The 26,663-nt window shown below is 51.2% G+C and overlaps 1 protein-coding gene across 2 annotated transcripts in view; it reads right to left on the bottom strand.

Annotated features, from left to right (window-relative positions):
• NCBP3 (nuclear cap binding subunit 3) overlaps positions 1-7,090 on the bottom strand; it is a 138,178-nt gene extending 131,088 nt beyond the window's left edge. The window contains exon 1 of one of the 2 annotated variants that reach the window (XM_063956139.1): positions 6,725-7,090. In XM_063956139.1, coding sequence (XP_063812209.1) covers positions 6,725-6,874 — 150 coding nt within the window. In that variant the 5' untranslated portion in view covers positions 6,875-7,090. The remainder of the gene's footprint in view (positions 1-6,724) is intronic. The other variant, XM_063956138.1, reaches the window with a different exon arrangement.
• Between the last annotated feature and the right edge of the window lie 19,573 nt (positions 7,091-26,663).

Raw genomic sequence — 26,663 nt, 5'->3', positions numbered from 1 at the left:
ATCATCCAATATGTCACTAATTCCCCTTTTCACACCGCAAAAATAACCCGGTATGACCTGGTATATTGCCGGGTCGACATGGGTTGCTGTGTGGTGTGAAAGGGCCCATGGCGAATTCCCGGGTCGTCTGAAAAAATAAGAATTTACTTACCGATAATTCTATTTCTCATAGTCCGTAGTGGATGCTGGGGACTCCGTCAGGACCATGGGGAATAGCGGCTCCGCAGGAGACAGGGCACAAAAGCAAGCTTTTAGGATCACATGGTGTGTACTGGCTCCTCCCCCTATGACCCTCCTCCAAGCCTCAGTTAGGTACTGTGCCCGGACGAGCGTACACAATAAGGAAGGATCTTGAATCCCGGGTAAGACTCATACCAGCCACACCAATCACACCGTACAACTTGTGATTTGAACCCAGTTAACAGTATGATAACAAAGAAGTAGCCTCTAAAAAAAGATGGCTCACAACAATAATAACCCGATTTTTGTAACAATAACTATGTACAAGTATTTGCAGACAATCCGCACTTGGGATGGGCGCCCAGCATCCACTACGGACTATGAGAAATAGAATTATCGGTAAGTAAATTCTTATTTTCTCTAACGTCCTAGTGGATGCTGGGGACTCCGTCAGGACCATGGGGATTATACCAAAGCTCCCAAACGGGCGGGAGAGTGCGGATGACTCTGCAGCACCGAATGAGAGAACTCCAAGTCCTCTTTAGCCAGAGTATCAAATTTGTAAAATTTTACAAACGTGTTCTCCCCTGACCACGTAGCTGCTCGGCAAAGTTGTAATGCCGAGACCCCTCGGGCAGCCGCCCAAGATGAGCCCACCTTCCTTGTGGAGTGGGCTTTAACAGTTTTAGGCTGTGGCAGGCCTGCCACAGAATGTGCAAGTTGGATTGTGCTACAGATCCAACGAGCAATCGTCTGCTTAGACGCAGGAGCACCCATCTTGTTGGGTGCATACAAGATAAACAACGAGTCAGATTTTCTGACTCCAGCTGTCCTTGAAATATATATTTTCAATGCTCTGACAACGTCCAGTAACTTGGAGTGCTCCAAGTCGCTAGTAGCCGCAGGCACCACAATAGGCTGGTTCAAGTGAAAAGCCGAAACCACCTTAGGGAGAAAATGAGGACGTGTCCGCAGTTCTGCCCTGTCCGAATGGAAAATCAGATATGGGCTTTTGTACGATAAAGCCGCCAACTCTGAAACTCTCCTGGCTGAAGCCAGGGCCAGTAGCATGGTTACTTTCCATGTAAGATACTTCAAATCTACCGATTTGAGAGGCTCAAACCAATGAGATTTGAGAAAATCCAAAACTACGTTTAGATCCCACGGTGCCACTGGAGGCACAATTGGGGGCTGTATATGTAGTACACCCTTGACAAAAGTTTGTACTTCAGGCACTGAAGCCAATTCTTTCTGGAAGAAGATTGATAAGGCCGAAATTTGAACTTTAATAGACCCCAATTTTAGGCCCATAGACAATCCTGCCTGCAGGAAATGTAGGAATCGACCCAATTGAAATTCTTCCGTTGGGGCCTTCTTGGCTTCACACCACGCAACATATTTTCTCCAAATGCGGTGATAATGTTGTGCGGTCACTTCCTTCCTAGCTTTAATCAAGGTAGGAATAACTTCCTCTGGAATGCCCTTTTCTTTTAGAATCCGGCGTTCAACCGCCATGCCGTCAAACGCAGTCGCGGTAAGTCTTGGAACATACAAGGTCCCTGCTGAAGCAGATCCCTTCTTAGAGGTAGAGGCCACGGATCTTCCGTGAGCATCTCTTGACGTTCCGGGTACCAAGTTCTTCTTGGCCAATCCGGAGCCACTAGTATTGTTCTTACTCCCCTTTTCCGTATAATTCTCAGTACCTTTGGTATGAGAGGCAGAGGAGGGAACACATACACTGACTGGTACACCCACGGTGTTACCAGAGCATCCACAGCTATTGCCTGAGGGTCTCTTGACCTGGCGCAATATCTGTCCAGTTTTTTGTTGAGGCGAGACGCCATCATGTCCACCTTTGGTTTTTCCCAATGGTTCACAATCATGTGGAAAACTTCCGGATGAAGTCCCCACTCTCCCGGGTGAAGGTCGTGTCTGCTGAGGAAGTCTGCTTCCCAGTTGTCCACCCCCGGGATGAACACTGCTGACAGTGCTATGACATGATTTTCCGCCCAGCGAAGAATCCTTGCAGCTTCTGTCATTGCTCTTCTGCTTCTCGTGCCGCCTTGTCTGTTTACGTGGGCGACTGCCGTGATGTTGTCCGACTGGATCAACACCGGCTGACCCTGAAGCAGCGGTTTCGCCAGGCTTAGAGCATTGTAGATCGCTCTTAGCTCCAGTATATTTATGTGAAGAGACGGCTCCAGGTTTGACCATACACCCTGGAAGTTTCTTCCCTGTGTGACTGCTCCCCAGCCTCGTAGGCTGGCATCCGTAGTCACCAGGACCCAGTCCTGTATGCCGAACCTGCGGCCCTCTAACAGATGGGCACTCTGCAACCACCACAGGAGAGACAACCTTGTTCTTGGTGACAGTGTTATCCGCTGATGCATGTGCAGATGCGATCCGGACCATTTGTCCAGCAGATCCCACTGAAATATTCGTGCGTGGAATCTGCCGAATGGAATTGCTTCGTAAGAAGCCACCATCTTTCCCAGGACTCTTGTGCATTGATGTACTGACACATTTCCTGGTTTTAGGAGGTTCCTGACAAGTTCGGATAACTCCCTTGCTTTCTCCTCCGGGAGAAACACCTTTTTCTGAACAGTGTCCAGAATCATTCCCAGGAACAGCAGACGTGTTGTCGGTGTCAATTGAGATTTTGGAAGATTCAGAATCCACCCGTGTTGTTGAAGCACTACTTGGGTTAGTGCTACCCCGACTTCCAGCTGTTCTCTGGACCTTGCCCTTATCAGGAGATCGTCCAAGGGATAATTAATACGCCTTTTCTTCGTAGAAGAACCATCATTTCGGTCATTACCTTGGTAAAGACCCGAGGTGCCGTGGACAAACCAAACGGCAGCGTTTGAAACTGATAATGACAGTCTTGTATCACGAACCTGAGATACCCTTGGTGTGAGGGGTAAATTGGGACATGCAGATAAGCATCTTTTATGTCCAGGGACACCATGAAGTCCCCTTCTTCCAGATTCGCTATCACTGCTCTTAGTGACTCCATCTTGAACTTGAATTTCTGTATGTACAGGTTCAAGGATTTCAGATTTAGAATAGGTCTTACCGAACCGTCCGGCTTCGGTACCACAAATAGTGTGGAATAATACCCCTTTCCCTGTTGTAGGAGGGGTACCTTGATTATCACCTGCTGAGAATACAGCTTGTGAATGGCTTCCAATACCGTCGCCCTTTCTAAGGGAGACGTTGGTAAAGCAGACTTTAGGAACCGGCGAGGGGGAGACCTTTCGAATTCCAACATGTAACCCTGAGATACTATCTGCAGGATCCACGGGTCCACCTGTGAGCGAGCCCACTGATTGCTGAAAATCTTTAGTCGACCCCCCACCGCTCCTGAGTCCGCTAGTAAAGCCCCAGCGTCATGCTGATGGCTTTGTAGAACCCGGGGCGGGCTTCTGTTCCTGGGCAGGGGCTGCTTGCTGCCCTCTCTTACCCTTTCCTCTGCCTCGGGGCAGATAAGACTGTCCTTTTGCCCGCTTGTTTTTATAGGAGCGAAAGGACTGCGGCTGAAAAGACGGTGTCTTTTTCTGTTGGGAGGGGGTCTGAGGTAAAAAAGTGGATTTGCCGGCAGTTGCCGTGGCCACCAGATCCGATAGACCGACCCCAAATAATTCCTCTCCTTTATATGGCAATACTTCCATATGCCTTTTGGAATCCGCATCACCTGACCACTGTCGCGTCCATAAACTTCTTCTGGCAGATATGGACATCGCATTTACTCTCGATGCCAGAGTGCAAATATCCCTCTGAGCATCTCGCATATAAAGAAACGCATCCTTTAATTGCTCTAAAGTCAATAAAATACTGTCCCTATCCAGGGTATCAATATTTTCAGTCAGGGAATCCAACCACACTACCCCAGCACTGCACATCCAGGCTGAGGCTATTGCTGGTCGGAGTATAACACCAGTATGTGTGTAAATACTCTTCAGTGTAGTTTCCAGCCTCCTATCTGCTGGATCCTTGAGGGCGGCCGTATCAGGAGACGGCAACGCCACTTGTTTTGATAAACGTGTGAGCGCTTTATCCACCCTAGGGGGTGTTTCCCAGCGCGCCCTAACCTCTGGTGGGAAAGGGTATAATGCCAATAACTTCTTTGAAATTAGCAGTTTTCTATCGGGGTTAACCCACGCTTCATCACACACGTCATTCAATTCCTCTGATTCTGGAAAAGCTACAGGTAGTTTTTTCACTCCCCACATAATACCCCTTTTTGGAGGTACCTGCAGTATCAGAGATCTGCAAAGCCTCCTTCATTGCCGTGATCATATAACGTGTGGCCCTATTGGAAAATACGTTTGTTTCTTCACCGTCGACACTAGATTCATCTGTGTCGGTACCTGTGTCGACTGACTGAGGTAAGGGACGTTTTACAGCCCCTGACGGTGTCTGAGACGCCTGAGCAGGTACCAACTGGTTTTCCGGCCGTCTCATTTCGTCAACTGACTTTTGTAATGTACTAACATTATCACGTAATTCCATAATTAAGGCCATCCATTCCGGTGTCGACTCCCTAGGGGGTGACATCACCATTACCGGCAATTGCTCCGCCTCCATACCAACATCGTCCTCATACATGTCGACACACACGTACCGACACACAGCAGACACACAGGGAATGCTCTTATCGAAGACAGGACCCCACTAGCCCTTTGGGGAGACAGAGGGAGAGTTTGCCAGCACACACCAAAAAGCGCTATAAAATGTATATAAACAACCCTAAAAGGTGTTGTTTCTGTTATATGCGCCTTAAAATATATAAATATCGCCAAAATATGCCCCCCTTCTCTTTGTTACCCTGTTTCTGTAGTGCAGTGCAGGGGAGAGTCCTGGGAGCCTTCCTAACAGCGGAGCTGAGCAGGAAAATGGCGCTGTGTGCTGAGGAGAATAAGCCCCGCCCCCTTTTCGGCTGGCTTTTCTCCCGGGTTTTGAGATATCTGGCCTGGGTTAAATACATACATATAGCCTCAATGGCTATATGTGATGTATTCCTTTGCCATAAAAGGTATTAAATATTGCTGCCCAGGGCGCCCCCAGCAGCGCCCTGCACCCTCCGTGACCGTTCAGTGTGAAGTGTGTAGCAACAATGGCGCACAGCTGCAGTGCTGTGCGCTACCTTCATGAAGACTGAAGAGCCTTCTGCCGCCTGTTTCCGGACCCTCGATCTTCAGCATCTGTAAGGGGGATCGGCGGCGCGGCTCCGGGACGAACCCCAGGGTGACCTGTGTTCCGACTCCCTCTGGAGCTATGTCCAGTAGCCTAAGACTCCAATCCATCCTGCACGCAGGTGAGTTGAAAATCTCTCCCCTAAGTCCCTCGATGCAGTGAGCCTGTTGCCAGCAGGACTCACTGAAAATAAAAAACCTAAAAACTTTTTCTAAGCAGCTCTTTAGGAGAGCCACCTAGATTGCACCCTGCTCGGACGGGCACAAAAACCTAACTGAGGCTTGGAGGAGGGTCATAGGGGGAGGAGCCAGTACACACCATGTGATCCTAAAAGCTTGCTTTTGTGCCCTGTCTCCTGCGGAGCCGCTATTCCCCATGGTCCTGACGGAGTCCCCAGCATCCACTAGGACGTTAGAGAAAGCAGTGTTATTCCCGGGTTGAATACCGTGTCAGGGGCAGTGTGAACGGGTTGACAGGTCGATGCGACCTGGGACCCGTTCACTACATAGGAAGAGGCGGAGCGCCGCCTCCGCCCACAGCTCCACCCGCCACCGCTATGGCAACCCAACCTGGCATATTGCTGGGTCAGGGAGCAAGTTGTTAGGGTCAAATGCCGTTCCCACCCGGTAAGGACCCGTTTCCAATTACCAGGTGGGACCTAGCATTTGCGATGTGAAAGGGGTATTAGTGTCTACCCAGCTTAACGGCAACCTTAATTCAATGCAGGGGTGGAAATGGGACCACCTATTACCAAATGGTTGATTCTATTTCGGAGTGGGAGAAGGGACCTTCTGACGTATCTAGGGGAGGAGACACGTCACCAGGGGGGAGGAGCTACGGGCGAACAGGGTACCCGAAAAGTATGCTCGCCACGCTTCGGGCTCGGTCCGCTTGCCACCTGATTACTAAAGGTAATAGTTGGTGGCGTGGATAGTAGAGGAACTATCCCGCTGGCCTTGCTCCTCCCCCTTGTGTTGTGACTCCTCCCCCAGACGGAAAAGGTCCCTTAGCCCACTTGATTCTAGCATCTACCAATACCAAATGTCTAATTTCTCCTTTACTTCCCACCCTATAGTCCTGTACATGAATGCCAATAGAAGCTGATCCCTCACTGCCACTGTTGTATGTCATACTGGGATGGGAACATGTACTATGGTAGTAATAACAAGAACTGTATTTATATGCACCCAGGTCACAAACACGCAGTGCAGACACCGGGCAATGAATGGGCAGCTGCTGAGACAAGGAGGAGCCAGGTGATAGACAGGCAGGGGGGACCCGAGTCTAGCTAAGCACATACACCAAGTTTCACCGGGGATGGGGGAGCTATAGCACCGGCTACACGTACCGAAACCACCTCAAGGGGAGACTTCTTGCCGGCCGCGGCCTCTACTTCCCCCTCTTCTACTTCCAGTTCCACTTCCATGGGCTCCGGCTCGCTGCCACCTCCAGCAACTCCTGATTTAACCGACACCCGCAGCTCCGGCACCGCCGCCATCGCACCAGTCAGACACTGCTGCGGGCGCGTTGTACACACACAGGCTGCGCTGCTCAGTCCTCCGCCCGGCGGTGATAGAGCGTCAGAGTGCCATGGCTAGACGAGACGCTGCACATGACCCACAGGTGAAGGGGCGACGGCCATGTTGGTTGTGGCGTGTGTGCAGTTAGTAGAACGTCCTTCCTGCGTGGTGTGTGTCACGTGGTGTCATCATGTCTCTCTGCGGTGCTAAGCTATAACTAGCTGCACAGCACCGTGAGTCAGGGGTTCCCAAACTTTATTGAATCGCGGCACCCTAAGCAAGGCTGGACTACAAATCCCAGCATGCCTCCCACAATTGTAGTATTCTTTGTGGCAGGGCATGCTAGGACTTGTAGTTTCACAACAGCTGGAGACGAGCCGCAGGTTAGCCATCTAGCAGCATTTTTCTCTAACGTCCTAAGTGGATGCTGGGGACTCCGTAAGGACCATGGGGAATAGCGGCTCCGCAGGAGACTGGGCACAAAGTAAAAGCTTTAAGACTAGCTGGTGTGCACTGGCTCCTCCCCCTATGACCCTCCTCCAAGCCTCAGTTAAGATTTTGTGCCCGAATGACCTGCTGGCAACAGGCTCACTGCATCGAGGGACTAAGGGGAGAAGAAGCGAACTCACCTGCGTGCAGAGTGGATTGGGCTTCTTAGGCTACTGGACATTAGCTCCAGAGGAACGATCACAGGTTCAGCCTGGATGGATCCCGGAGCCGCGCCGCCGGCCCCCTTACAGAGCCAGAAGAGCGAAGAGGTCCGGAAAAATCGGCGGCAGAAGACGTTCCTGTCTTCAAATAAGGTAGCGCACAGCACCGCAGCTGTGCGCCATTGCTCTCAGCACACTTCACACTCCGGTCACTGAGGGTGCAGGGCGCTGGGGGGGAGCGCCCTGAGACGCAATAAAACATGTTTTAAACCTTATATGGCTAAAGAAATGCATCACATATAGCTCCTGGGCTATATGGATGCATTTAACCCCTGCCAGTTTTCCTAAAAAAAGCGGGAGAAAAGGCCGCCGTGAAGGGGGCGGAGCCTATCTCCTCAGCACACAAGCGCCATTTTCCCTCACAGCTCCGTTGGAGGGAAGCTCCCTGGCTCTCCCCTGCAGTCACTACACTACAGAAAGGGTTAAAAAAGAGAGGGGGGCACTAATTAGGCGCAGTATTAACTATACAGCAGCTATAAGGGGAAAAACACTTATATAAGGTTATCCCTGTATATATATAGCGCTCTGGTGTGTGCTGGCAAACTCTCCCTCTGTCTCCCCAAAGGGCTAGTGGGGTCCTGTCCTCTATCAGAGCATTCCCTGTGTGTGTGCTGTATGTCGGTACTTTTGTGTCGACATGTATGAGGAGAAAAATGATGTGGAGACGGAGCAGATTGCCTGTAATAGTGATGTCACCCCATAGGGGGTCGACACCTGAGTGGATGAACTGTTGGAAGGAATTACGTGACAGTGTCAGCTCTGTATAAAAGACAGTGGTTGACATGAGACAGCCGGCTACTCAGCTTGTGCCTGTCCAGACGTCTCATAGGCCGTCAGGGGCTCTAAAGCGCCCGTTACCTCAGATGGCAGATATAGACGCCGACACGGATACTGACTCCAGTGTCGACGGTGAAGAGACAAATGTGACTTCCAGTAGGGCTACACGTTACATGATTGAGGCAATGAAAAATGTTTTACACATTTCTGATAATACGAGTACCACCAAAAAGGGGTATTATGTTCGGTGAGGAAAAACTACCTGTAGTTTTCCTGAATCTGAGAAATTAAATGAGGTGTGTGATGATGCGTGGGTTTCCCCCGATAACAACTGATAATTTCTAAAATGTTATTGGCATTATATCCTTTCCCGCCAGAGGTTAGAGTGCGTTGGGAAACACCCCCTAGGGTGGATAAAGCGCTCACACGCTTGTAAGGGCTCTACCTTCGCCTGAGATGGCCGCCCTTAAGGATCCTGCTGATAGAAAGCAGGAGGGTATCCTAAAAGGTATTTACACACATACTGGTGTTATACTGCGACCAGCAATCGCCTCAGCCTGGATGTGCAGTGCTGGGTTGGCGTGGTCGGATTCCCTGACTGAAAATATTGATACCCTAGATAGGGACAGTATTTTTTTGCCTATAGAGCATTTAAAAGATGCATTTCTATATATGCGTGATGCACAGCGGAATATTTGCCGACTGGCATCAAGTCTAAGTGCGTTGTCCATTTCTACCAGTAGAGGGTTATGGACACGTCAGTGGTCAGGTGATGCGTATTCCAAACGGCATTTGGAAGTATTGCTTTATTAAGGAGTTATTTGGGGTCGGTCTTTCAGACCTGGTGGCCACGGCAACAGCTGGGAATTCCACGTTTGTACCCCAGGTCGCCTCTCAACATGAGAAGACGCCGTATTATCAGGCGCAGTCTTTTCGTGGACAAGCGGGCAAAAGGTTCCTCATTTCTGCCCCGTGACAGAGGGAGAGGAAAAAGGCTGCAGAAATCAGCCAGTTCCCAGGAACAGAAACCCTCTCCCGCCTCTGCCAAGCCCTCAGTATACGCTGGGGCTTTACAAGCAGAATCAGGCACGGTAGGGGGGCCGTCTCAATGAATTTCAGCGCGCAGTGGGCTCACTCGCAAGTAGACCCCTGGATCCTTCAGGTGATATCTCAGGGGTACAAATTAGAATTCGAGACGTCTCCCCCTCGCCGTTTCCTAAAGTCGGCTTTACCGATGTCTCCTTCTGACAGGGAGACAGTTTTGGAAGCCATTCACAAGCTGTATTCCCAGCAGGTGATAATCAAGATACCCCTCCTGCAACAGGGAACGGGGTATTATTCCACACTGTTGTGGTACCGAAGCCGGACGGCTCGGTGAGACCGATTCTAAATCTAAAATCTTTGAACACTTACATACAGAGGTTCAAATTCAAGATTGAGTCACTCAGAGCAGTGATTGCGAACCTGGAAGAAGGGGACTACATGATGTCTCGGGACATCAAGGATGCTTACCTTCATGTAAAAATTTACCCTTCTCACCAAGGGTACCTCAGGTTTATGGTACAGAACTGTCACTATCAGTTCAGACGCTGCCGTATGAATGGTCCACGGCACCCCGGGTCTTTACCAAGGTAATGGCCGAAATGATGATATTCCTTCGAAGGAAGGGAATTTTAGTTATCCCTTACTTGGACAATTCCCTGATAAGGGTAAGATCCAGGGAACAGTTGGAGGTCGGTGTAGCACTATCTCAGGTAGTGTTGCGGCAGCACGATTGGATTCTCAATATTCCAAAATCGCACCTGGTTCCGACGACGTGTCTTCTGTTCCTAGGGATGATCCTGGACACAGTCCAGAAAAAGGTGTTTCTCCCGGAGGAGAAAGCCAGGGAGTTATCCGAGCTAGTCAGGAACCTCCTAAAACCGAGCCAAGTCTCAGTGCATCAATGCACAAGGGTTCTGGGTAAAATGGTGGCTTCCTACGAAGCAATCCCATTCGGCAGATTCCACGCAAGAACTTTCCAGTGGGACCTGCTGGACAAATGGTCCGGGTCGCATCTTCAGATGCATCAGCGGATAACCCTGTCACCAAGGACAAGGGTGTCCCTCCTGTGGTGGTTGCAGAGTGCTCATCTTCTAGAGGGCCGCAGATTAGGCATTCAGGACTGGGTCCTGGTGACCACGAATGCCAGCCTGCGAGGCTGGGGAGCAGTCACACAGGGAAGGAATATCCAGGGCTTATGGTCAAGCCTGGAGACATCACTTCACATAAATATCCTGAAGCTAAGGGACATTTACAATGCTCTAAGCTTAGCAAGACCTCTGCTTCAAGGTCAGCCGGTGTTGATCCAGTCGGACAACATCACGGCAGTCACCCACGTAAACAGACAGGGTGGCACAAGAAGCAGGAGGGCAATGGCAGAAGCTGCAAGGATTCTTCGCTGGGCGGAAAATCATGTGATAGCACTGCCAGCAGTATTCATTCCGGGAGTGGACAACTGGGAAGCAGACTTCCTCAGCACGACCTCCACCCGGGAGAGTGGGGACTTCACCCAGAAGTCTTCCACATGATTAAAAACTCGACAGGTATTGCGCCAGGTCCAGGGACCCTCAGGCAATAAGCTGTAGACGCTCTGGTAACACCGTGGGTGTACCAGTCAGGGTATGTGTTCCCTCCTCTGCCTCTCATACCCAAGGTACTGAGATTGATAAGATGGAGAGGAGTAAGCACTATATTCGTGGTTCCGGATTGGCCAAGAAGGACTTGGTAACCGGAACTTCAAGAGATGCTCACGGAGGATCCGTGGCCTCTACCTCTAAGAAGGGACCTGCTCCAGCAAGGACCCTGTCTGTTCCAAGACTTACCGCGGCTGCGTTTGACGGCATGGCGGTTGAACGCCGGATCCTGAAGGAAAAAAGGCATTCCGGATGAAGTCATCCCTATCCTGATCAAAGCCAGGAAGGATGTAACCGCAAAAACATTATCACCGCAATTGGCGAAAATATGTTGCGTGGTGCGAGGCCAGTAAGGCCCGACGGAGGAAATTCAACTGGGTCGATTCCTACATTTCCTGCAAACAGGAGTGTCTATGGGCCTGAAATTGGGGTCCATTAAGGTTCAAATTTCGGCCCTGTCAATTTTCTTCCAAAAAGAACTAGCTTCAGTCCCTGAAGTTCAGACGTTGTAAAAGGGGTACTGCATATACAGCCTCCTTTTGTGCCTCCAGTGGCACTTTGGGATCTCAATGTAGTTTTGGGTTCCAAAAGTCACATTGGTTGGAACCACTTAAATCTGTGGAGTTAAAATATCTCACATGAAAAGTGGTCATGCTGTTGGCCCTGGCCTGGGCCAGGCGCGTGTCAGTATTGGCGGCTTTATCCTGAAAAAGCCCTTATCTGATTTTCCATTCGGACAGGGCGGAATTGAGGACTCGTCCTCAGTTTCTCCCCAAGGTGGTTTCAGCGTTTCACCTGAACCAACCTATTTGTGGTGCCTGCGGCTACTAGGGACTTGGAGGATTCCAAGTTGCTGGACGTAGCCAGGGCCCTGAAAATATATGTTTCCAGGACGGCTGGAGTCAGAAAATCTGACTCGCTGTTTATCCTGTATGCACCCAACAAGCTGGGTGCTCCTGCTTCTAAGCAGACTATTGCTCGTTGGATTTGTGGTACAATTCAGCTTGCACATTCTGTGGCAGGCCTGCCACAGCCAAAAATCTGTAAATGCCCACTCCACAAGGAAGGTGGGCTCATCTTGGGCGGCTGCCCGAGGAGTCTCGGCTTTACAACTTTGCCGAGCAGCTACTTGGTCAGGAGCAAATACGTTTGTAAAATTCTACAAAATTGATATCCTGGCTGAGGAGGACCTGGAGTTCTCTCATTTGGTGCTGCAGAGTCATCCGCACTCTCCCGCCCGTTTGGGAGCTTTGGTATAATCCCCATGGTCCTTACGGAGTCCCCAGCATCCACTTAGGACGTTAGAGAAAATAAGAATTTACTTACCGATAATTCTATTTCTCATAGTCCGTAGTGGATGCTGGGCGCCCATCCCAAGTGCGGATTGTCTGCAATACTTGTACATAGTTATTGTTACAAAAATCGGGTTATTATTGTTGTGAGCCATCTTTCAGAGGCTCCTCTGTTATCATGCTGTTAACTGGGTTCAGATCACAGGTTATACGGTGTGATTGGTGTGGCTGGTATGAGTCTTACCCGGGATTCAAAATCCTTCCTTATTGTGTACGCTCGTCCGGGCACAGTATCCTAACTGAGGCTTGGAGGAGGGTCATAGGGGGAGGAGCCAGTGCACACCAGCTAGTCCTAAAGCTTTTACTTTGTGCCCAGTCTCCTGCGGAGCCGCTATTCCCCATGGTCCTTACGGAGTCCCCAGCATCCACTACGGACTATGAGAAATAGAATTATCGGTAAGTAAATTCTTATTTTTTCACTGCACCCCAAGGCCAAAAGTTGATTAATTTATGTAAACTGTGCTTATATGTCGTTCTAAAGGTGCATACGCATTAGTAGATTTTGAGCTCAAATTTTGCTCACATTTGGCGTTTTGAGCTACTTTGAGCTCAAAATCTTCTAGTGCAGAGGTTCCCAAACGCGGTCCTCAAGGCACCCCAACGGTCCAGGTTTTAGGTATATCCATGGCTCAGCACAGATGGTTAAATCAAATTGACTAAGGTGCTAATTAAGTCACCTGTGGCCAAGCATGGATACATTTAAAACCAGCACCGTTGGGGTGCCTTGAGGACCGCGTTTGGGAACCTCTGTTCTAGTGTGTATGGGTCGGTGAGTGCTGATGCACGCTCCTTCATCATCGATGGCTGCCGCCGTGTGTTGGCTTGTTATACCGGCCGAGTAAACATAGCTGAGCTGGGTGAAAATGACTCTGTGTATATGTGGAGATGTGCCTGTGTCCCAGGGCACATCAGCACTGCAGGGTGCAGGGGATCTGTGTCCCCTGCAGAGCGCAAGGGTGGACAGCGCTGGGGCAGCTTGTCTGTCCCCAGCGCTGGCTATACAGCAGCAGCGGGTGTCTGGTGCAGGGATCAGACGTTTCCCTGCACCAGGCTGTCGTCGGCGGGTAGCGGCGCGGCAGCGGCGCTTTAAACTTGGCGCCATTCTGGCCGCCAATCAAAAGCGCCGCCCGCGACTTTTCAAATCCGGCGCCGTCCGCGAGCCAATCGCGGCTCGCGGGGTACCGGCCAATCGGAGGTGGGCGCGGCGAGCCAATCCAAAGTAGAGGGCCACGTGCGGGAGCGTGACAGGAGAAGACGCCGGGCGGGAACCAAAGAAGAGGGCCGCGTGCGGGAGCGCGACAGGAGAAGACGCCGGGCGGGAGCCGAAGACGGAGGACGCGCGGAAGAGTGCTGAAGAGCTCGGGTGGCCGCGGAAGAGGCCAGAAGACTCCAGGCTCGGGGAAGATGTCCAGCGGCGGCTGGACGCGGCGAAGCGACGGCGGCGCCGCTGGCCAGGACGGGCCAGCGGCAGAAGAGCCCATCCAGGATTTAGAAGCGCTGCAGTGGTGGGAAGCAATAGAGCTGTGCAGTTCCCCACTGCAGCCTTCTCCACCAGGTAGGCCCTTCTAAGGTGCCCCCCCCCTCTCCTCCCTAGACCACCGGGTGTTCGGGCATTAGGCCCGTGGGCACAGTCAGGCCCTTCCGGCCTGTGGGCAGTTAGTCGGGCACTCCTGGCCCGTGGGGGCATTTAGGCCCTCATTCCGAGTTGTTCGCTCGGTAATTTTCTTCGCATCGCTGCGATTTTCTGCTATTTGCGCATGCGCAATGTTCGCACTGCGACTGCGCCAAGTAAATTTGCTAAGAAGTTTGCTATTTTACTCACGGCATTACGAGGTTTTTTCTTCGTTCTGGTGATCGTTGTGTGATTGACAGGAAGTGGGTGTTTCTGGGCGGAAACTGGCCATTTTATGGGAGTGTGTGAAAAAACGCTGCCGTTTCTGGGAAAAACGCGGGAGTGGCTGGAGAAACGGGGGAGTGTCTGGGCGAACGCTGGGTGTGTTTGTGACGTCAAACCAGGAACGAAACTGACTGAACTGATCGCAGTGGCAGAGTAAGAGTCGAGCTACTCAGAAAGTGCTTAGAAATTTCTATTCGCAATTTTGAGAATCTTTCGTTTGCAATTTTGCTAAGATTCACTCCCAGTAGGCGGCGGCTTAGCGTGTGCAATGCTGCTAAAAGCAGCTTGCGAGCGAACAACTCGGAATGAGGGCCCGAGTCGGGCCCTCCTGGCCCGTGGGGGCATTTCTGTCGGGCCCTCCTGGCCCGTGTGGGCATTTCTGTCGGGCCCTCCTGGCCCGTGGGGGCATTTAGTCGAGCCCTCCTGGCCCGTGGGGGCATTTAGTCGAGCCCTCCTGGCCCGTGGGGGCATTTAGTCGGGCCCTCCTGGCCCGTGGCCACGTGTAGTCGGGGCCCCGGCCCGTGGCCCTGATAGGCAGGCACTAGGCCTGAGGGTGCAGTTTGGGCACTAGGCCCATAGGAATAGTCAGGCCACAGGCCTGTGGTACCAGATAGGCGGGCATTAGGCCCGAGGGGCAATTCAGGCAATAGGCCTGTGGGGCATTAGAGGGCATTAGGCCCTAGTGTATGTTGGCCGATTAGGTTAATGTAAGGTGACGCTGGGTACTAGGCCCAGGTCACCCAACGTGCGCGAATAGGGGGCGCTGGGCCCGATAAATAAGCGGTTCCCCCGAAGGTGAATAGAGGTGGCACTGGGCACTAGGCCCAGTCCACCCCAAGGTGTTTAGGCAGGCAGGCCCGCTCGGCCTGAGCCCCTGGAAAGAGAGTACGGGAGGTGGGTGAGCTGTGCGGCCCCCACTACCTGGTGTTCTGATTCAGGTACTTAAAGGGACAGCACCGTGGTAGTTGCTTGCGCTGTGGATTGTGATTGGATATGTTGTTACCGTGCAGGGCAAAGTGTGAGCTTGTTAAGTCTGTGTTTAGTTTTGTTGCACCACACCCACAGAGCTAGTTTGAGGGCTCTGCCGTTGTAGTTAGTATAGGGGTGTGACACTAGGTTAGAGTTAGGCCTTGTACGGCTGTCTGCTTGTCTGTTTGCCTCCTTACAGGGACCTGTAAGAGAAGAAGACGTTCGCAGTGCGGAACTGACGGTGAGTAGCATCTGTGTACGTTTGTCCCTTTGTCTGTCCCCGAGCGCCGGAATAGGGGTTTGCTCACGGACGTGAGAACCCCTTCATCACACTACGAGCGAGAGTGCGAGTGTGTAACTTCTGGGTGGCTGAGGCTTTGTGCCAGTGATGACCTTTCACCCAACCGGTGAAGGTCGCCGTCACCCCTGGGGTATCCCCTTTTCTCTATCGTCCTAGTGGATGCTGGGGTTCCTGAAAGGACCATGGGGAATAGCGGCTCCGCAGGAGACAGGGCACAAAAAGTAAAGCTTTACGATCAGGTGGTGTGTACTGGCTCCTCCCCCTATGACCCTCCTCCAAGCCTCAGTTAGATTTTTGTGCCCGGCCGAGAAGGGTGCAATCTAGGTGGCTCTCCTAAAGAGCTGCTTAGAAAAGTTTAGCTTAGGTTTTTTATTTTACAGTGAGTCCTGCTGGCAACAGGATCACTGCAACGAGGGACTTAGGGGAGAAGAAGTGAACTCACCTGCGTGCAGGATGGATTGGCTTCTTGGCTACTGGACATTAGCTCCAGAGGGACGATCACAGGTACAGCCTGGATGGTCACCGGAGCCTCGCCGCCGGCCCCCTTGCAGATGCTGAAACGAGAAGAGGTCCAGAATCGGCGGCAGAAGACTCCTCAGTCTTCTTAAGGTAGCGCACAGCACTGCAGCTGTGCGCCATTTTCCTCTCAGCACACTTCACACGGCAGTCACTGAGGGTGCAGGGCGCTGGGAGGGGGGCGCCCTGGGAGGCAAATGAAAACCTTTTTTGGCTAAAAATACCTCACATATAGCCTCCGGGGGCTATATGGAGATATTTAACCCCTGCCAGAATCCACTAAAGAGCGGGAGACGAGCCCGCCGAAAAAGGGGCGGGGCCTATCTCCTCAGCACACAGCGCCATTTTCCTCACACAGCTCCGCTGGTCAGGAAGGCTCCCAGGCTCTCCCCTGCACTGCACTACAGAAACAGGGTAAAACAAGAGAGGGGGGGCAAAATTGTGGCAAAACTATATTATTAAAGCAGCTATACAGGGAGCACTTATTATAAGGCTATCCCTGTCATATATAGCGCTTTTGGTGTGTGCTGGCAAACTCTCCCTCTGTCTCCCCAAAGGGCTAGTGGGGTCCTGTCTTCGTTAAGAGCATTCCCTGTGTGTCTGCTGTGTGTCGGTACGTGTGTGTCGACATGTATGAGGACGATATTGGTGTGGAGGCGGAGCAATTGCCAAATATGGGGATGTCACCTCCTAGGGGGTCGACACCAGAATGGATGCCTTTATTTATGGAATTACGGGATAGTGTCAACACGCTAAAGCAGTCGTTTGACGACATGAGACGGCCGGACAATCAATTAGTGCCTGTCCAGGCGCCTCAAACACCGTCAGGGGCTGTAAAACGCCTTTTGCCTCAGTCGGTCGACACAGACCCAGACCCAGGCACTGATTCCAGTGGCGACGGTGACGAATCAACCGTATTTTCTAGTAGGGCCACACGTTATATGATTTTGGCAATGAAGGAGGCGTTACATATTGCTGATACTACAGGTACCACAAAACAGGGTATCATGTGGGGTGTGAAAAAACTACCTATAGTTTTTCCTGAATCAGATGAATTAAATGAGGTGTGTGATGAAGCGTGGGTTGCCCCCGATAAAAAAATGCTAATTTCAAAGAAGTTATTGGCTTTATACCCTTTCCCGCCAGAGGTTAGGGCGCGCTGGGAAACACCTCCTAGGGTGGACAAGGCGCTCACACGCTTATCAAAACAAGTGGCGTTACCCTCTCCTGAGACGGCCGCACTTAAAGATCCAGCAGATAGGAGGATGGAAAATATCCAAAAAAGTATATACACACATACAGGTGTTATACTACGACCAGCTATAGCGACAGCCTGGATGTGCAGTGCTGGGGTAGCTTGGTCAGAGTCCCTGATTGAAAATATTGATACCCTGGATAGGGACAATGTTTTACTGTCTTTAGAGCAAATAAAGGATGCATTTCTTTATATGCGTGATGCACAGAGGGATATCTGCACACTGGCATCACGGGTAAGTGCTATGTCCATTTCGGCCAGAAGAAGTTTATGGACGCGACAGTGGTCAGGCGATGCGGACTCAAAACGGCATATGGAAGTTTTGCCGTATAAAGGGGAGGAGTTATTTGGTGTCGGTCTATCGGATTTGGTGGCCACGGCTACAGCCGGGAAATCCACCTTTTTACCTCAAGTCACTCCCCAACAGAAAAAGACACCGACTTTTCAACCGCAGCCCTTTCGTTCCTTTAAAAACAAGAGAGCAAAGGGATATTCATATCTGCCACGAGGCAGAGGAAGGGGGAAGAGACAGCAACAGGCAGCTCCTTCCCAGGAACAGAAGCCCTCCCCCGCTTCTACAAAAGCCTCAGCATGACGCTGGGGCTTCTCAAGCGGACTCGGGGGCAGTGGGGGGTCGTCTCAAGAATTTCAGCGCGCAGTGGGCTCACTCGCAGGTAGATCCCTGGATCCTGCAGATAATATCTCAGGGGTACAGGTTGGAACTAGAGACGGATCCACCTCGCCGTTTCCTGAAGTCTGCTTTACCAACGTCCCCCTCCGACATGGTGACGGTCTTGGAAGCCATTCACAAGCTGTACTCTCAGCAGGTGATAGTCAAGGTACCCCTTTTACAACAAGGAAAGGGGTATTATTCCACTCTATTTGTGGTACCGAAGCCGGATGGCTCGGTAAGACCTATTCTAAATCTGAAATCCTTGAACCTGTACATAAAGAAGTTCAAGTTCAAGATGGAGTCACTCAGAGCAGTGATAGCGAACCTGGAAGAAGGGGACTTTATGGTATCCTTGGACATCAAGGATGCGTATCTCCACGTTCCAATTTACCCCTCACACCAGGGGTACCTCAGGTTCGTCGTACAGAACTGTCACTATCAGTTTCAGACGCTGCCGTTCGGATTGTCCACGGCACCTCGGGTCTTTACCAAGGTAATGGCCGAGATGATGATTCTTCTTCGAAGAAAAGGCGTATTAATTATCCCATACTTGGACGATCTCCTAATAAGGGCAAGGTCCAGAGAACAGCTAGAGATGGGATTAGCACTGTCTCAAGAAGTGCTAAAACAGCACGGGTGGATTCTGAATATTCCAAAATCCCAGTTAATTCCGACAACACGTCTGCTGTTCCTAGGGATGATTCTGGACACGGTTCAGAAAAAGGTTTTTCTCCCGGAGGAAAAAGCCAAGGAGTTATCCGAGCTTGTCAGGAACCTCCTAAAACCAGGAAAGGTGTCTGTACATCAATGCACAAGAGTCCTGGGAAAAATGGTGGCTTCTTACGAAGCAATTCCATTCGGCAGATTCCACGCAAGAATTTTCCAGAGGGATCTGTTGGACAAATGGTCAGGGTCGCATCTTCAGATGCACCAGCGGATAACCCTGTCTCCAAGGACAAGGGTATCTCTTCTGTGGTGGTTGCAGAGTGCTCATCTATTGGAGGGCCGCAGATTCGGCATACAGGATTGGATCCTGGTGACCACGGACGCCAGCCTGAGAGGCTGGGGAGCAGTCACACAATGAAGAAACTTCCAGGGCGTGTGGTCGAGCCTGGAAACGTCTCTTCACATAAACATTCTGGAACTAAGAGCAATCTACAATGCTCTAAGCCAGGCAGAACCTCTGCTTCAAGGAAAACCGGTGTTGATCCAGTCGGACAACATCACGGCAGTCGCCCATGTGAACAGACAGGGCGGCACAAGAAGCAGGAGTGCAATGGCAGAAGCTGCAAGGATTCTTCGCTGGGCAGAGAATCATGTGATAGCACTGTCAGCAGTGTTCATCCCGGGAGTGGACAACTGGGAAGCAGACTTCCTCAGCAGACACGACCTTCACCCGGGAGAGTGGGGACTTCATCCAGAAGTTTTCCACATGCTGGTAACCCGTTGGGAAAGACCAATGGTGGACATGATGGCGTCTCGCCTCAACAAAAAACTGGACAGGTATTGCGCCAGGTCAAGAGATCCGCAGGCAATAGCTGTGGACGCGCTGGTAACGCCTTGGGTGTACCAGTCGGTGTATGTGTTTCCTCCTCTGCCTCTCATACCAAAAGTATTGAGAATTATACGGCAAAGAGGCGTAAGAACGATACTAGTGGTTCCGGATTGGCCATGAAGGACTTGGTACCCGGAACTTCAAGAGATGATCACGGAAGATCCGTGGCCTCTACCTCTGAGAAGGGACTTGCTTCAGCAGGGTCCCTGTCTGTTTCAAGACTTACCGCGGCTGCATTTGACGGCATGGCGGTTGAACGCCGGATCCTAAAGGAAAAAGGCATGCCGGAAGAAGTCATTCCTACTTTGATTAAAGCAAGGAAGGAAGTAACCGCGCAACATTATCACCGCATTTGGCGAAAATATGTTGCGTGGTGCGAGGATCGGAGTGCTCCGACGGAGGAATTTCAACTGGGTCGATTCCTACATTTCCTGCAATCAGGATTGTCTATGGGTCTCAAATTGGGATCTATTAAGGTTCAAATTTCGGCCCTGTCGATTTTCTTCCAAAAAGAATTGGCTTCAGTTCCTGAAGTCCAGACTTTTGTTAAGGGAGTGCTGCATATACAGCCCCCTGTGGTGCCTCCAGTGGCACCGTGGGATCTCAATGTTGTTTTGGACTTTCTCAAATCTCATTGGTTTGAACCACTAAAAACTGTGGATTTGAAATATCTCACATGGAAAGTGACCATGCTACTAGCCCTGGCTTCGGCCAGGAGAGTGTCAGAACTGGCAGCTTTATCTTACAAAAGCCCATATCTGATTTTCCATTCGGACAGGGCAGAACTGCGGACTCGTCCGCATTTTCTCCCTAAGGTGGTGTCAGCATTTCATCTGAACCAACCTATTGTAGTGCCTGCGGCTACAAGCGACTTGGAGGACTCCAAGTTGTTGGACGTTGTCAGAGCTTTAAAAATATACATTTCAAGGACAGCTGGAGTCAGGAAATCTGACTCGCTGTTTATACTATATGCTCCCAACAAGTTGGGCGCTCCTGCGTCTAAGCAGACTATTGCTCGCTGGATTTGTAGTACGATTCAGCTTGCACATTCTGTGGCAGGCCTGCCACAGCCAAAATCGGTAAAAGCCCACTCCACAAGGAAGGTGGGTTCTTCTTGGGCGGCTGCCCGAGGGGTCTCGGCATTACAACTCTGCCGAGCGGCTACGTGGTCGCGGGAGAACACGTTTGTAAAATTCTACAAATTTGATACCCTGGCTAAGGAGGACCTGGAGTTCTCTCATTCGGTGCTGCAGAGTCATCCGCACTCTCCCGCCCGTTTGGGAGCTTTGGTATAATCCCCATGGTCCTTTCAGGAACCCCAGCATCCACTAGGACGATAGAGAAAATAAGAATTTACTTACCGATAATTCTATTTCTCGGAGTCCGTAGTGGATGCTGGGCGCCCATCCCAAGTGCGGATTATCTGCATTACTTGTACATAGTTACAAAAATCGGGTTATTATTGTTGTGAGCCATCTTTTCAGAGGCTCCGCTGTTATCATACTGTTAACTGGGTTTAGATCACAGGTTGTACGGTGTGATTGGTGTGGCTGGTATGAGTCTTACCCGGGATTCATAAATCCTTCCTTATTGTGTACGCTCGTCCGGGCACAGTACCTAACTGAGGCTTGGAGGAGGGTCATAGGGGGAGAAGCCAGTACACACCACCTGATCGTAAAGCTTTACTGTTTGTGCCCTGTCTCCTGCGGAGCCGCTATTCCCCATGGTCCTTTCAGGAACCCCAGCATCCACTACGGACTCCGAGAAATAGAATTATCGGTAAGTAAATTCTTATTTTCCGGTGGAAGAAGGGTTGATACCCCCCTTAAGGTAGACTATTTTCTCCTCAGCTCGTTCGTCGGTCAGCTCCGAGAGGGAATCGCCGTGTCCGGATCCGACTGAAGATTTCCAGGTCCGTTGAAGGTTCCGGTACCTGAAGGTGAGAGAGAGCGCGGCGCCTGGTGAGTACCGAAACTACACCTGCACGGCAGCAGGCAACACCACACGCACCGCCGCCCTCTTACATATACACTGAGCGATTTTCCTGCTAGTCTGATGTTCACATCATCGCTGTGAATACACACTGGGCAAAATCGCCAGCGTGTATGTGGCGGCGGGCAGGTTCTGTTGGTCGGTTTTTACAGGAATACAGGGTTGTATGCCCTACAGAATGCATTAATACTCCCAAGTTTCCTCTTGTTATATAAAGTGGTTTTCTTTAACGTCCTAGGGGATACTGGGATGGATTAGTACCATGGGGTATAGATCGGGTCCATTGAAGCCTGGCACTTTTAATAAATATTCAGTGTGTGCTGGCTCCTCCCCTCAATGCCCCTCCCACCAACTCAGTTTAGAAAAATGTGCCCAGGGAGCTGGGTGCATTCTCTTGATCTCCAGAGAGTTTTCTTCAGAAATTTATTTTAGTTTATTATTTTCAGGCCGCACTAGCTGGAACAAGCTGGAACATAGGGTTAATGGTTCATTTCCCTGCTGACAGGACATTAGCTCCTGAGGCGCTGTTTCACATGCCCCCAGGGTGTGCGCACACGCCATCAGCATGCTTCCACCCCTAACAGATGCTACAAAAGACACAGTGCGGTGAGTACTAACCCCGGGGTCCCGGTTAGCGGGTCCCCGGTGACAATGACGGTATAAGGGCACGGCGGGCACCAGGCTGCGGTGCCAGCTGCAGACACCCATACTGGCGCTGAGGTAAAGGGTTTTTTTAAACTCAATTTTATACTGTATATGTTACTATAAAGCCAGTATAATCATATAGGGACCGCGCGCCTTTAAGGGGGCGGGGCTTCCCGGAGAGCGGGACCAGCGGCTCAAAAGCGCCATTTCCAGCTGCTGCTTACTTCCATGCTGCATGCAACCGCTGCTCCTCCACAGACCCCGCTGAATCACCAATTGTACTGGTACCAGGGGGTTTTATAGAAAGGAGGGAGCAAATAGGTGGCTATACCACATTCTGCCTTACTAAAGCTGTGAATTATACCTAGCAGAGCACTGCTTTGACTGAGGTACCGTGTGCTGGTCTCATTCCTCTCTGTGTCACTCCATTCAGTTGTCTGGGGTTTACTGTGTTATTTCACCGTCCTGTGTTTTTCACTGTACTGGGTTACTTCACTAAACTGTGTGTATTTCTGCTGAATCAGAATATCTGGCAAAAATGCTGTGCCTTGCACTGGGGCCCGCCACTGTCAAGGGGCCCAATGCCAGCGGCATGTAATGAGTCAAACTGACCAATTACATGCCGCTGTGTGCTGCGAGCCACTGCCGCCCGCCGAGGAGAGGAGTGCAGCGGCCACGGGGGGAAGGAGGAGGAGGGAGCCGCAGCAGCGCTGTGTAATTGGTGGAGGCGCTGCTGCAGCTGTCCCTCTCCTTCACCATAGGCTGTCCTCCGCCTATGGTGAAGGAGAGGTACAGCTATTAGTGCCTCCACCAATTACACTGCACTGCTGCGGCTCCCTTCTACCCTGCCCGGGATCTGCCAGAAGCTGCTGCACCGAGGAGCCTGACTGCCAGCGGAGACAGTAAGTATAATATATTCTTTCTTTCTTTAATATATTCTTTCTTTCTTTCTTTCTTTCTATTCTGTCTGTCTTAATGTGTAAAAAGGGGGATGCTGTCTGCCGTAATGTGTAAAAAGGGGGACACTGCTGTAATGTGTAAAAAAAAAAGGGGACGCTGTCTGCCGTTATGTGTAAAAAGGGGACGCTGTCTGCTGTAATGTGTAAAAAGGAGAACGCTGTCTGCCGTTATGTGTAAAAAAGGGGACGCTGTCTGCCGTAATGTGTTAAAGGGGACGCTGTCTGCCGTAATGTGTAAAAATGGTACGCTGTCTGCCGTAATGTATAAAAACGGGACGCTGTCTGCCGTAATGTGTAAAAAGGGGATGATGTTTGCCCTAATGTGTAAAAGGTGGACGCTGTCTGCCGTAATGTGTAAAAAGGGGAATCTGTCCGCCATAAGGTGTAAAAGGGGCTCTACCTGGTGTAGTGGTGCTACTGTGCAGCGTAATTTGAGTAATAGAGACTACTGTGCACCGTTATATGAATTGGTATTATTTTGTGGCCACATCCCTTCCCCACGAAGCCATGCCCCTATTTCTCTGACATCCTAGTGGATGCTGGGAACTCCGTAAGGACCATGGGGAATAGACGGGCTCCGCAGGAGACTGGGCACTCTAAAAGAAAGATTAGGTACTATCTGGTGTGCACTGGCTCCTCCCTCTATGCCCCTCCTCCAGACCTTAGTTAGAATCTGTGCCCGGCCAGAGCTGGGTGCTCCTAGTGGGCTCTCCTGAGCTTGCTAGAAAAGAAAGTATTTGTTAGGTTTTTTATTTTCAGTGAGATCTGCTGGCAACAGACTCACTGCTACGTGGGACTGAGGGGAGAGAAGCAAACCTACCTGCTTGCTGCTAGCTTGTGCTTCTTAGGCTACTGGACACCATTAGCTCCAGAGGGTTCGAACACAGGGCCTGACCTCGATCGTCCGTTCCCGGAGCCGCGCCGCCGTCCCCCTTGCAGAGCCAGAAGATGAAATCGGCGGCAGAAGACTCCTGTCTTCATTAAGGTAGCGCACAGCACTGCAGCTGTGCGCCATTGCTCCCACAGCACACCACACACTCCGGTCACTGTAGGGTGCAGGGCGCTGGGGGGGGCGCCCTGGGCAGCAATAATATTACCTTTTGGCATAAAATACACATAATACAGTCAGTTAACTGTATATGTGTAAAAAACCCCGCCATTAAGTTACAGAAAACACGGGACAGAAGCCCGCCGCTGAGGGGGCGGGGCCTTCTTCCTCAGCACACCAGCGCCATTTTCCCTTCACAGCTCCGCTGGAAGCACGCTCCCCAGGCTCTCCCCTGCAGTATCTAGGTACAAGACGGGTTAAAAAGAGAGGGGGGGCACATAAATTTAGGCGCAAATCGATACAAACAAGCAGCTATTGGGAAAATCACATAGCAGTGTAAATCCCTGTGTTATATAGCGCTGTGGTGTGTGCTGGCATACTCTCTCTCTGTCTCCCCAAAGGACTTTGTGGGGTCCTGTCCTCAGTCTGAGCATTCCCTGTGTGTGTGCGGTGTGTCGGTACGGCTGTGTCGACATGTTTGATGAGGAGGGTTACGTGGAGGCGGAGCAGGGGCAGATACATGTGGGGTCGCCCCCGACGGGGCCGACACCTGATTGGATGGATATGTGGAAGGTCTTAACCGACAGTGTCAACTCCTTACATAAAAGGTTCGATGACGCAGCAGCCTTGGGACAGCCGAGGTCTCGGCCCGCGCCTGCCCAGGCGACTCAGAAGCCGTCAGGTGCTCATAAACGCCCACTAGCTCTGATGGTAGACACAGATGTCGACACGGAGTCTGACTCCAGTGTAGATGAGGTTGAGACAAATGTACAGTCTACAAAAGCCATCCGATGCATGATTACTGCAATGAAAGATGTATTGCACATTTCTGATATTAACCCGGTTACCACCAAAAGGGGTATTATGTTTGGGGAGAAAAAGCAGCCAGTGACTTTTCCCCCATCTGATGAATTGAATGATTTGTGTGAAGAAGCGTGGAGTTCCCCTGATAAGAAACTAGTGATTTCTAAGAGGTTACTGATGGCGTACCCTTTCCCGCCAACTGATAGGTTACGTTGGGAAACATCCCCTAGGGTGGACAAGGCGCTAACACGCTTATCTAAAAGGGTGGCACTGCCGTCTCAGGATACGGCCGCCCTAAAGGATCCTGCGGATAGAAAGCAGGAAGCTATCCTGAAGTCTGTGTATACACACTCTGGTACTCTACTGAGACCTGCTATTGCTTCAGCCTGGATGTGTAGTTCTGCAGCAGCATGGACTGATACCCTGTCAGACAACATTGATTCCCTCGACAGGGATACTATTTTGCTAACCATCGAACATATAAAAGACGTCGTCTTATATATGCGGGATGCACAGAGGGACATTTGCCTGCTGGCATCTAGAATTAATGCAATGTCCATTTCTGCCAGGAGAGTATTATGGACTCGGCAGTGGACAGGTGATGCTGATTCTAAAAAAGACATGGAGGTTTTGCCTTATAAGGGGGAGGAATTATTTGGGGACGGTCTCTTGGACCTCGTATCCACAGCAACTGCTGGGAAGTCGACTTTTTTACCTCAGGTTCCCTCACAGCCTAAGAAAGCACCGTATTATCAAATGCAGTCCTTTCGGCCTCAGAAAGGCAAGCGGGTCAGAGGAGCATCCTTTCTGGCCAGAGGCAAGGGTAGAGGAAAGAAGCTGCACCAGGCAGCCAGTTCTCAGGAACAAAAATCCTCCCCTGCTTCCACTAAGTCCACCGCATGACGTTGGGGCTCCACAGGCGGAGCCAGGTGCGGTGGGGGCGCGTCTCCGAAACTTCAGCAACCAGTGGGTTCGCTCACAAGTGGATCTCTGGGCTGTACAAATTGTATCTCAGGGATACAAGCTGGAGTTCGAGGCGACTCCCCCTCGCCGTTACCTCAAATCAGCCTTGCCAGCTGCTCCCAGGGAAAGGGAGGTAGTACTGGCGGCAATTCACAAGCTGTACCTCCAGCAGGTGATAATCAAGGTCCCCCTCCTTCAACAGGGCAGGGGTTACTATTCCACAATGTTTGTGGTACCGAAACCGGACGGTTCGGTGAGACCCATCCTGAATTTAAAATCCTTGAACACTTATATAAAGAAGTTCAAGTTCAAAATGGAATCGCTCAGGGCGGTTATTGCAAGCCTGGAAGAGGGGGATTTTATGGTGTCGCTGGACATCAAGGATGCTTACTTACTATCCCAAGTAGCAGACACTGATACCGACACGGATTCTGACTCCAGTGTCGACTACGATGATGCGAGGTTGCGCGGAAGAGCGCTGAAGAGCTCGGGTGGCCGTGGAAGAGGCCAGAAGACTCCAGGCTCGTGGAAGAAGATGTCCAGCGGCGGCTGGACGCGGCGAAGCGACGGCGGCGCCGCTGGCCAGGACAGGCCAGCGGCAGAAGAGCCCATCCAGGATTGAGAAGCGCTGCAGTGGTGGGAAGCAATAGAGCTGTGCAGTTCCCCACTGCAGCCT

The sequence above is a fragment of the Pseudophryne corroboree genome, chromosome 2 (assembly GCF_028390025.1).
Source record: "Pseudophryne corroboree isolate aPseCor3 chromosome 2, aPseCor3.hap2, whole genome shotgun sequence".
Lineage (NCBI taxonomy): Eukaryota > Metazoa > Chordata > Amphibia > Anura > Myobatrachidae > Pseudophryne > Pseudophryne corroboree.
This window is presented reverse-complemented; position numbering and strand designations above follow the sequence as displayed.